We start from the raw sequence: 12,360 nt of genomic DNA on the forward strand, positions 1-12,360 counted from the left end.
GTACAAAGCTGAGTGGAGGGTCTGAGTCAGAGGCTCAGATGGTCAGCGGCCGAGTAGACTGCAGATTCCTTGACTTATGCCAAAGGGTGGTTGGGTTTCGGGTTCTGCTGAATAGGTCAGGTGTCCATTCTATGCAGGAGGTGGCCACATGGGTAGCAGGGGCTGGGTGGCGTGGACTGGGCAGTTTTTTTATGTTGGAGGGTCTCGGGAAAACACAAGAAGGGCTTCAGTCACAAAGAGTGCAGGCTGAACACAGGAAGAACGTAGGTACAGGAACCATTGGTATAACACTTTTAAATTGTCATAGCTGTGTTGGGAAAGTACCATAGCTTCAAGAGCTAATAGAAAGCACTGATGATCAATTCGTCATAGGCACTGAAAGCTGGCTAAAGCCAGATATAAGCTCAGCTGAAATCTTTGCGAAGAACCTAGCAGTGTTCCAAAAGGATACGCTAAACACGGTTGGTGGTGGCATGTTTATTGCTGTTAGAAGTAGTTTAACTTGTCGAGAAATTGAAGTAGATACTTCCTGTGAGTTAGTGTGGGCAGAGGTCATTGTTTGAAACCAGAATAAAATTTTAACAGGATCATTTTACTGACCTACAATTCAGATTATACAGTAGCTGAAAGGTTCAAAGACAACTTGAGTTTGATTTCAAACATGTACCCGACTCATACGATAATAGTTGGTGGTGACTTTAATTTACCCTCAATACGTTGGCGAAAGTACATGTTTAATTCTGGAGGTACACATAAAATATCATCCGTAATTTTGCTAAACACATTCTCTGAAAATTATTTCAAGCAGTTAGTTCATGAGCCGACGCGAATAGTAAACGGTTGTGAAAACACACTTGACCTCTCAGCAACAAATAATACTGAGTTAATAACGACGATCCAAACTGATACAGGGTTGTCGTAGTGAGATTGAATATTGTAATCCCCAAATCGTCCAAAAATAAGCGAAAAATATACCTATTAAAAAAAAGTATTGGCAGCAATTGAGAGATTTATACCAAATAAATTAACAAACAATGGAGCTGATCCTCCTTAGTACACAAAACAGGTTAGAACACTGTCACAGAAACAACAAAGCAAACATGCCAAATTTAAAAAGACGAAAAATCCCCAAGACTGGTGATCTATTACAGAAGCTCGAAATTTAGCATGGACTTCAATGTGAGATGCTTATAACAGTTTCCACAACAAAACTTTGTCTCGAAACCTGGCAGAAAATCCAAAGAGATTCTGTTCGTATGTGAAGTATGTTAGCGACAAGAAACAATCAATGCCTTCTCTGTGTGATAGCAATGGAGATACTATCGAAGACGGTGCTGCCAAAGCAGAGTTACTTAACACAGCCTTCAAAAATGCCTTCACAAAAGAAGACAAAGTAAATATTCCAGAATTCGAATCGAGAATAGCTGCCAACATAAGTAATGTAGAAGTAAATATCCTCGGAGTAGTGAAGCAACTTAAATCACTTAATAAAAGCAAGTCTTCTGGTCCACATTGTATACCAATTAGGTTCCTTTCAGAGTATGCTGATGCACTAGCTTGATACTTAACAATCATATACAATCGTTCTCTCAACGAAAGATCCGTACCCAAAGACTGTAAAGTTGCACAGGTCACACCAATATTCAAGAAAGGTATCCCATATCATTAACGTTGATATGCAGCAGGATTTTGAAACATATATTGTGTTCAAACATTATGAATTACCTCAAAGAAAACTGTCTATTGACACACAGTCAACAAGGGTTTAGAAAACATCGTTCCTATGGAACACAACCAGCCCTTTATTCACATGTAGTGTTGAGTGCTATTGACAAGGGATTTCAGATCAGTTCCGTATTTCTGGATTTCTGAAAGGCTTTTGACACTGTACCACACAAGTGGCTCGTAGTGAAATTGCGTGCTTATGGAATATTGTCTCAGTTATGTGACTGGATTTGTGATTTCCTGTCAGAGAGGTCACAGTTTGTAGTAATTGACAGAAAGTCATCGAGTAAAACAGAAGTTATTTCTGGTGTTCCCCAAGGTAGTGTTATAAGCCCTTTGCTATTCCTTATCTATATAAATGATTTGGGAGACAATCTGAGCAGCTGTCTTAGGTTGTTTGCAGATGATGCTGTTGTTTATTGACTATTAAAGTCAGAAGATCAAAACAAATTGCAAAATGATTTAGAAAAGATATCAGAATGGTGCAAAAATTGGCAGTTGACCCTAAATAACTAAAAGTGTGAGGTCATCCACATGAGTGCTAAAAGGAATTCATTAAACTTCGGTTACACGATAAATCAGTATAATCTAAAACCCATAAATTCAACTAAATACCTATGTGTCACAATTATGACCAACTTAAATTGGAAGGAACACATAGAAAATGTGGGGAAGGCTAACCAAAGACTGTGTTTTATTGGCAGGACACTTAGAAAATGTAACAGATCTACTAAGGAGACTGCCTACACTACACTTGTCTGTTCTCTTTTAGAATGCTGCTGCACGGTGTGGGATCCTTACCAGATAGGACTGATGGAGTACATCGAAAAAGTTCAAAGAAGGGCAGCACATTTTTTATTATCGCGAAATATGGGAGAGAGTGTCACAGAAATGATACAGGATTTGGGCTGGACATCATTAAAAGAAAGGCATTTTTCATTGCGACGGAATCTTCACATGAAATTCCATTCACCAACTTTCTCCTCTGAATGCAAAAATATTTTGTGACCTCCATAGGGAGAAACAATCACCACGATAAAATAAGGGAAATCAGAGCTTGTACGGATAGATGAAGGTGTTAGTTGTTTCCGTGTGCCATACGAGATTGGAATAATAGAGAATTGTGAAGGTGGCTCGATGAACCCTCTGCCAGGCACTTAAATGTGATTTGCAGAGTATCCATGTAGATGTAGATGTAGATTCATGCTAATGACAGGCTTCTGCTCCACGGACTTAGTGAACATCAGGATAAAACAGTGTGAGGAAGGAAGCACAATGGAAATCGTATTGGCCTCAGCCTACCTTCTCTACGAGGGTGGAACTAATCCTTTCCAGGAAGTGAGGAGGCTGGTAGATAGCTGTTCACAGTAAAATGAATAACTGCTGGTTGGTTGCAATGCCAATGCCTGCAACCCATTGTGGGGAAGCAGCAACATCAACATCAGAGCTGAGCACCTACTCAAACTACTATTAGAAAATAGTCTAGATATCTTGAATAGGGGTAGCAAACCTACTTTCAGGAACAGAAGAAGGGAAGATGTTATGAAATAGCTTTCAGGGTACTTATGTCAAACAGTGGCATGTGGTAATGGAGTAATCCTTACCTGACCACAAGTATATTAAGTTTACAGTTGAATCAGGCATTAAACAGATCATGACCCACAGGAATCCTACAACAAGAGACTGGGACTGATATAACAAAGACATAAAGTCACACTTATCTGAAGTCAGAATTTCAATAAGGAACCCTGTAGATTTTGAGGAAATGGCAGACGCAGTGACATCTGCCAATACGGCCATGTATTTAGGAAACTGTCCAGTCATGAAGAAGTGCACAAATAGGAGTGTACCTTGATGGAACAACAAGCTGGAAGAGCAAAGGAAGTAGGTAAGCAGACTGTTCAACCATGAAAGGAAGAAAGGACAATGGAAAAATATCAAGAGACTGTTGTCAAATGCAGATTTGCGATCAAGGAAGCAAAGTTATCTTCCTGGAAGGTATTTTGTAAGCTACTTGTGTTAGACTTCATAAGATCATTAGAAAGCCAACTAATCCAGGAGGTACTTTGAGGAAGGAGGATAGCGAATACACAGGAACAGTGGGTGAGATGCTGCACATCCGCCTCAAGAATTATATTGTTCAATGCACTCTGACAGATAACAAAGACCAGAAGTTTGTCCCTACGAGAGACTATTTTATAGGTAATGAAAGGTAAGAATGGGAATTTGCAAGAGAGTGTGTTGATTTAAAAAAAAATCCAATGGGCAGTGTGACAATTTCTATCATTCAAGACACAATGCCCAGATGATACCCTTCCAGTTTTACTGTAATAACAGGATATATTTAATTAGATTCCTGTTTAGACTGTTTAGGATCTGCGTAGCAGCAGGAATCACTCCTAATGCTTGGAGGACAGTGAAGGTTATTTTCATTCCAAAGCCAAGGAGAACTAATCATGCCAAGGCCAAGGATATGAAAGTGATCAGTCTGTCCTCCTACCTTTCAAAGATATTACAAATCTGGTTAATGTGTATGTTGGGGAGAAGAGGTTAACTGAGGTTCCTGGGGGCTTTTAACAATACAAACTATGAATACATGGTTAGAGCTGCAGAAGAACATGGCACTGAGACCACCATATGCAGGTGGATTAAGACCATGCTAAGTATAAGGTACAAGCCACTATGATGAATGGGAAAATGGTGAACAATATCACCAGGGGGTGCCCACAAGGAGTGCTATGTCCCCAATGCTGTGGAACCTAGTGGAGAGTGAACTTATTGAAGAGTTAAATACTAGAGGATACTTCTGCCAACGATATGCAGACGATGTAGTCACAGTAATAGTTGGCAAATTTTCTAGTACTGTTAGGGAAATGTGCACTAGACATTGTGGAAAACTGGTGCAGAAAACAAGGTCTATGAGTTAATCTCAAGAAACTGTTTTAGTAATAGTCGGCAGCCAGTAGGCCAGGCAGAGTAAACAGGGGGCGGAGCTGCAATGGCATTATTGCTTGCACAATGTGTTTGGTGTGAAGTAACAGTGAGGCAGGGAACTGCAGCGTTGCTTGAAGTTATTGTGATGTATGAGGTGGGGGCACTAGGCCAGAACCAGGAGTGCGATGTGTAAATGGCTGACATATGGGAATTTACCCCTACCATAGTTTCTGTCTCTCCCTGACACTACGTCAGAAGAGAGGGGAAAAGCAAATTTAGCTTGGGCAATGGCCTTGCCGCAGTGGCTACACAGGTTCCTGTGAGATCACCGAAGTTAAGCGCTGTCGGGCATGGCCGGCACTTGGATGGGTGACCAACCTGGCCACCATGCAATGTTGCTATTTTTCGGGGTGCACTCAACCTCATGATGCCAATTGAGGGGCTACTCGACCACATAGTAGCGGCTTTGGTCAAGAATACCATCATAATGACCGGGAGAGTGGTGTGCTGACCCCACACCCCTCCTATCCGCATCCTCCACTGAGGATGACATGGCATTTGGATGGTCCCGGTAGGCCACTCGTGGCCTGAAGATTTAGCTTGAGGTGTGTGCCAGGTCAGTCGAGAGTCGGATGAGACCTGTGCTGGTCTACGCTTGTAGGTGCCAGTCTGGCAGCGATGTTGTAAATATTCTATGTAAATCTGTACTTTATTTCCATGTACTTGTTCAGGCTGTATTCTGCCTCTGGGGACACAACACTGGGGTGGGACAGAATGGCAGCCGGGTACTTGGAAACTGCATGGTCTGCCTGAAGGAGGGCAGTGACAGTGGTCAGCAGCGGGTCCAGGACAGGCCATGTTTGCTTCCCATTTGGCGTACCAGGGTCCGGGTGAGGTGTGCACTGCAGGAGGTGTGGCAGCGGTGCGGCATCGCCAGTGTCGGTGGTGGGTGTTGCCAAACGGCAAGCATCACTAGCGACAAGTTGTGTGGCACAGCATCCAGGAGCGCACGGGTTCGAGTCCAGTCCTGTCCTGCGAGCAGCAGCAGCTGGGGGCCACGGGTGACCAGTACAACCACCTTTGTCCCATGTTCGGACAGAGCAGGCCATGGGTGGAGGGCAAAGGGGACCAGGGACTGTAATAGTCTCTGGAATTGCGGGCAGTAAAGCAGTGCCAGTTGCTATGCGCCGGCAGGTGGCGACTGGGTGAGCACAGCTGACTTCCATTGTCAGGTGGTCTTGACGACCACAGCAGCGGTGTTGGCAGTCCAGGAGAACCGAGATGGCCGGACTCAGAGAACAGCCCACAGGCGGTATGCCGACATTACACTTCTGTAAACTAGCTGAATAAAGGAATGCTTTTGAATACCGCTGTATCACTCTGCACTGCCCCTTGACGCTATTGAACTTGCTTGGCCCCCTGACAAAAAGTGGCGCGGTGGGTCCTGGCTTCAGCTCAGCCATCTGGAGTCCCAGGTTCAGCCATCAACGCCCCGCAATAGTGCTATCAGAGTGTGCACTGAGGAGAATTTGCATAGGGGTTACAAGGATCATAGCGTCTCTATTTATTCAGAGAGCCAAGAAGCTGTGAAATCTGTATCAGCCCCTGCAATGATATCAAAGATCATTGCAGAATGCCACAAAGTCAGGAGACTAAGGGAAAGCAGCAGGTAAAGCCTGGTAACTCGCAAAATTAGTGGCAGTGAACAAGCTGACAGACTGGCCAGGACAGGTGCAACAACTCCATTTATTGGACCAAACCCTGTCCTAAATATGACTAAGGCAATGGTAAAATGAAAACTGTGTAGCTGGATCAGAGACCGGCATGTAGAATATTGGACTACCGTCCAAAAACAAAAACATGGCCAACTAATGATGCTGAAGCCGTGTTTCAAGAGAAGTTATGTCATCCTGAACAGGAAACAGATTAAACTCATCATAGGACTCACAACTGGCCATGTGAACTTTAAAGAAACACCTACACAGTGTACAGCCTGTGTATTAAGGAAGAAGCCCCTAAGTGAAGAGTATGAGGTGAGTATGAAACCATGCCACGTCCAATCTTCCAGTGCAAAGCTCTGGAGCACAAAAGACACAGAACATTTGGGTCGGTAGGGGCTTAAGAAATTGTGTCTAATAAGGAACTAGTAAAGTGTCTCCTACTACTTCTTAAGGGTACCTGTTAACCTTACTAGAATCACAGGGAATGAGACCACACAATAAATGCAATTTCAGTGCAGTCAATAGTAGCCTAAGATCACTGTTGTTCTACTCTCCATGCATTTGTGCATGGGGTTGTAGAACAGGGAGACCACTAACAAAACTATATGAATTTCATGATTCATCAATAAGAATCCCTTACTAGTCACTCAAAACCTGTACAATATTCCTGAGTGTCATTTTTAAGGTTTGAAGCTATGGTCAAGATACTCTGTCCTCACTAATCCAAACATGATTGTCCTCCACTACATTTCACTTCATCTTCTGCTCTGTGAGCCACCTCCTTGGACGTTGCCCTCTACCTGTGTGATGTTACCACAAATATCATTGTAGATTTATCAAAGCAACCAACTACCAACAATGCCTCCACTTTCATGAGATCCACCCCTTCCACATAAGAAAACCCCTGTAATCCTTCAAAGGACTTATATGCAGTAATGAGCTATAACCCTCTTCCACTGTGATAAACTTGCTTAGGTTATTAAGTAAAGGCACCTCCCTCCAAACCTAGTCCACAAACATTCTTCCAAAACTCCACATCATACCCTCTAATGCCCCTAGCCTTCCAACAGCATCTGTTAAATAACAACAGAACTGTCACTCTCTCTGCCAAGATACTGCATCTCAAAATTTACCCACCAATATTTCATGAGAAAAATTTAGCCTTTCTTCCAAATATTCCTATTTGCATTCACTAAACATCTATTTTAGACTTTCAGATAGGTTACACCAACAGGATCCTAGCAGATTATCTCTGAGTTTGTTTGATATGTGCTGCAAAGTATATGTGATAAGAACTGCAAACACTGGAGCAATACTCCAGAATTGTGAACACTACTGTGATGTATATTACTTCCTTTACAAGTGTCCTTAATTTCCCAGCATCCTTTCAACAAATCTATGTCTTCAATTTGCCTTCTATACAACTGGCATGTGTTTGTTCCATTTCATGCCACTTCTTACTATTATATTTAATTATTACACTTAACTGATGTGACAGGCTCAAGATGTTCACCACTAATCTTGTAACTGGATACTATCAGGTTCCCTCACTTTGTTAGGAGCATTACATCCAGTTATTGTCATTTAAAGAGGACTGCCATTCATTATGCCTCACAAAAATTTTGTCCAAATTTTTCTTTCATTTCCTTACGATTGTCTGATTACAATAATTTCCAGTTGCATCATCAGTGAACAAACTGATACAGTCAATACAGTTGACCTTATCTCATAAAAGATTTATGCACCTTAACAATATCTACAAAAACTAACTAAACTCTGCCCAAACAGGCCACAAAGGCTCAATGGTACCGACTGGCCGTCATGTCATCCTGAGCCCACAGGTGTCACTGGATGTGGATATTGAGTGGCATGTGGTCAGCACACCACTCTCCCGGCTGTTTGTCAGTTTACGAGACCAGAGCTGCGAATTCTCCACCAAGTAGCTCCGCAGTTTGCCTCACTAGGGCTGAGTGCACCTCACTTGCCAACAGTGCTCATCAGCTCGGGTGGTCATCCTTCCAAGCGCTATCCCATCTCAACAGTGCTTAACTTTGGTGAACTGACAGAAACCGGTGCTACCACTGCGGCAAGGCCGTTGGCTTACTAGCAAGATCAGTAGTCCTATTATGCTTCCAGGGTCTGCTTCCATAGCTGAGCTGTCAGTGATGAAGACTAACATGTGAAACATCTGGGTCTTTTCTGTAAATTGTGCTCAATTACATGTTCTCCACAGGATGTGGCAACTGATGCCACCAAAGAAACATGTGAATTAGCTGCATACTGTTGACACCATATTTAATACATATTTGTGTTTGATATAATTAGGTGGTACCATTAATGGTTAGTACAAATGATAAAATTTATGGTTCCAGTCTCACACAATTAAACAAATAAAGAAAATCCCTACTATGGCCAGAGATTTTTCCACAGTGCAATGCCTGGATAAGGGAGAACATTGAACAGAATAGCCTCTCCAGAGTCCACAAAGGGAGAACATTGAACAGAATAGCCTCTCCAGAGTCCACAAAGACCATCACCATAACTTTACTGACTGAGGGTGCGGCTTCAGAGGAGAGGTGGTGTTGTGGCACTCCGTGGATTTTTTTTTTTTTTTTTCTAGTTCGAAGTGATGAACCCAAGTTTCATAGCCTGTGATGATGTTTGACAAAAAATGACCATGTTAATCCCCTAATGCACAAGAAATTCTGCACAGATTGTCCTTGGTTGCTCTTTTAGATCTTCTATTGGGTGGTGATGAACCCATCAGGTACATACGTTTGAGTACCCCTACAGGTGGACTAGTGTGTTAGCACTACCAACAGGGATGTTCAGTGGAGCAGCTAAGTGTTTGATTGTGATACATCAGTCACCTCAAATGAGAGTGTCCACATGTTCCAACACTGCAGGAGTTGCAGCTGTGTGCAGCCGAGATCAGACAGGAGATGAGACAGGTTTGTGCAATCTTGTTGTGTTGATGACACACACCTCGCACAATGCCTCACCATGCTTTCTGCAAGTGCCTATGGATATCTGTGATGCTCTGGTTTTCTGCCAAAAGAAACTCAGTCATAGCTCTTGGCTTGCAATGCACCTGTCACAGATGCCATTTTGAAGACCACGTATAGTGCCATCACCTATCGGTACTTCATGAAACTACAGGGGCTGAAATGGGAATATTCCACAATGTCCCACAATAAATTCTGTATTTTTTCAATTGGAACTGGCCAAGGAAAAAATGATGCGTTTGCATTACTTATTGAATGCCCCTTGTATATTGAATTTAAATGTTTCTATCTTGTTACTGAAGACTGAAGAGTAAAATGAAATTAAGTCTAATTGATAACCTTTAGTACTATATGCACAATTTCTTGGATTAGTTATGCAAGACATCAAAATATATTTTATTGTTGTTGTAAAATTTATAGTACTATGTTACTTATAAACTGTTTATAAACTACAAGGAATTAATCAATAAAAGTATCATCATGAAACTAAACAGTCTACAAACACTTTCATGTTTCCAAAAACATAAAGCTTGATGTAATGATAGTTTTATTTGATTCTGGTTTTGAAATCAGTCAATTAATTAAGAAAACTGATGAAATAATAATAATTACCCACACAGCGCTTCCCAATACCATTAGACTTATATCCAGCTCTACAATAACAGCGATATGTCCCAAATAGATTCTCACATATCTGTGTAAGGTGACAGCGATTTAACTGCCTTTCTGAGCACTCATCAATATCTGCGATAAAAGAGATAGATAATTTCTGAGAATATACTAATATGCAAGAACACAAATAATATGTATATAAATGTATATCTCAACAATGGAGCCAAAATCAAAAATTATAAACACACAGAACTGCTGTCAAGCACACTGGATTATTAAATGGTTAATTAACATTTTTAATTTATTCAGTTTAACGTCTCATTGATACAAAGATCTTCACAGCCACAGTTCTACTTCAGGCAGATAGGAGTGCAAATTACATTATAAATGGCATTAGTAAATAAACTACTTTGGCATTGATGAGAGGTGTTTTGAAAAACCATAAAGATAGATTAAATTCTACAACCATGTTGCAATACATAAATGCAGTTTCTATAAAACCTCTGTTTTATACAGAAATGGGAAGGGAATCATGCACACTGCAACAGAAGCTTCAAAATATATTATCCTCCAATACAGGTTGGGATATTAATAACTTACAGGCATTTGAAAATAAAGGGAAAGCATTTTCATTGATGATGATTTCTATAAAATAATCATATTGAGAGCAGTGTGATAAAGACAACTATTCAGCATGCATAGGACAAACAAGCCAGCACATAGACAAACAAGCAAGATGTTGAACATTATAACTTAGTGTTTGAATTTATGTTATTTTTCAGAGGTCACACATTGAGGCATTTGAATTTCTCTGAATATAAGATTAAAAAAATTTGTAGAGTAGGTAAATTATAATGAAGAACAGCCCCTTTTTCACAACATAAAATGTTATTGTCGAAATAGCTGTGAGAATGCACTATGTTAAAAGATAAAAATATGTAGAATGCCCATTGTATAAAAAGCAAATATTTACTGGATCATGATTAATTAGAAAATAAAAATATGGTTCTGCTGAGGGCTTAGATTTATTAATGTTGATATTTATAGAATAAATGAAGTGTTTTGTTTAGAAAAAATATGTAAAATGCACTTGTTAAAATGTAGGCCTACTTCTAAAGTTTAAAAATAATACAGTACCTCTGCAGTGTGAATGCTTATCATCATGAACAAATCCCTCTGGGCACATATTGTTATTGTATTTTTTCCGAATAGCAGTGGACATTCTATACTTTATTTCACGAGACTTTGCATCATACTGGATACCAATGTCATCAGTTGATAGTTTTTCAACCAAATATCTGAAAATAAGTTGAAAAGAGCACTTTCTGTAAATAAATGGGCAATACCCTGCCTTTATTTCATGGATTTTCTTCATCTAAAAACTGCTAAACATTGAAATCATAACAGTTTTTGGTAATTTAGTTGCATTTTCTTTCTTGTTAAAGACATGACCAATCAAGTTACACATTATCATCATTATATATTTTATTATCAGAACAGTAACATACAACACGTGCACAAAAAGAATGACATTTACTAATGAATTAATGAGTGTTGTATCCAGGTCATCTTATGATCCAGCAATAATAGTCAACAGTTAGGAACAGGAAAAAATGTTCTATTTTATGGCTAGTTTTTGCATTATTTGTTGCAGATTTAAGTGTTATTTTTTGGTGTCATTTATTGCCAGCTTTTCCTCTTTCTAGTCATTTATTTCCATCCATTATGTTGAAAATGAAATTATATGTAGCATTTACATTATATTTATTACAACAAACACATTACACATATTCACGTTACATTGACTTGAGAAGAAAAAAGTGAAAATATTTATGTTATACTTGATAATTAAAAAAAAATAACACTTTAAGGCAAGTGGGTTTTCAGCCAAACACTGCTGACAGTTTTTCAAATAATTGCATTATCATGATTTCTAGGTTATCTTCCAAGAGACTGTGCCATAAATCTGTCAACACTTCTCCATAGTTAGGAAACAGTCAAGTCTCTAAGAAGACAATCATATTAATTAAGTTACTGGCATGTTCTTCAATAAATGTGGCCTCCACAAGAATCCAGTTCACTCTGTCATCAAACAGAGAATTGATATACACAGTGCCTGCATTAGACAGCTCCTCCATGTTATCACAACAGAAGAATTCAATAATTTCTACAAAATATTCAGCCACATTATTGGCAGTGGACAGAAATGAGTTCGAGTGTGTTAAAACTGGAAGAGCAAAACCTTAGCATCTCTGTCCTTTTTGTTCATAAACTGCAAATACAAATGTTTGTTCTTCACAGTAATCAAGCATTCAGCCTTCAAATTGCATCTCATAGTGTTTAACTTACTATGTTCCTTCAAG

At 40.0% G+C, this 12,360-nt stretch overlaps 1 protein-coding gene across 1 annotated transcript in view; it reads right to left on the bottom strand.

Annotated features, from left to right (window-relative positions):
* Positions 1–12,360, bottom strand: part of LOC126470270 (hemicentin-1-like) — an 808,493-nt gene that overhangs the window by 102,206 nt on the left and 693,927 nt on the right. The window contains exons 49-50 of the mRNA XM_050098010.1: positions 11,135–11,295; positions 9,998–10,129 (exon numbers count right to left, since the gene is read on the bottom strand). Of these exons, the coding sequence (XP_049953967.1) occupies positions 9,998–10,129; positions 11,135–11,295 (293 nt within the window). The remainder of the gene's footprint in view (positions 1–9,997; positions 10,130–11,134; positions 11,296–12,360) is intronic.

Source organism: Schistocerca serialis, chromosome 3, assembly GCF_023864345.2.
Source record: "Schistocerca serialis cubense isolate TAMUIC-IGC-003099 chromosome 3, iqSchSeri2.2, whole genome shotgun sequence".
Classification (NCBI taxonomy): Eukaryota; Metazoa; Arthropoda; class Insecta; order Orthoptera; family Acrididae; genus Schistocerca; species Schistocerca serialis.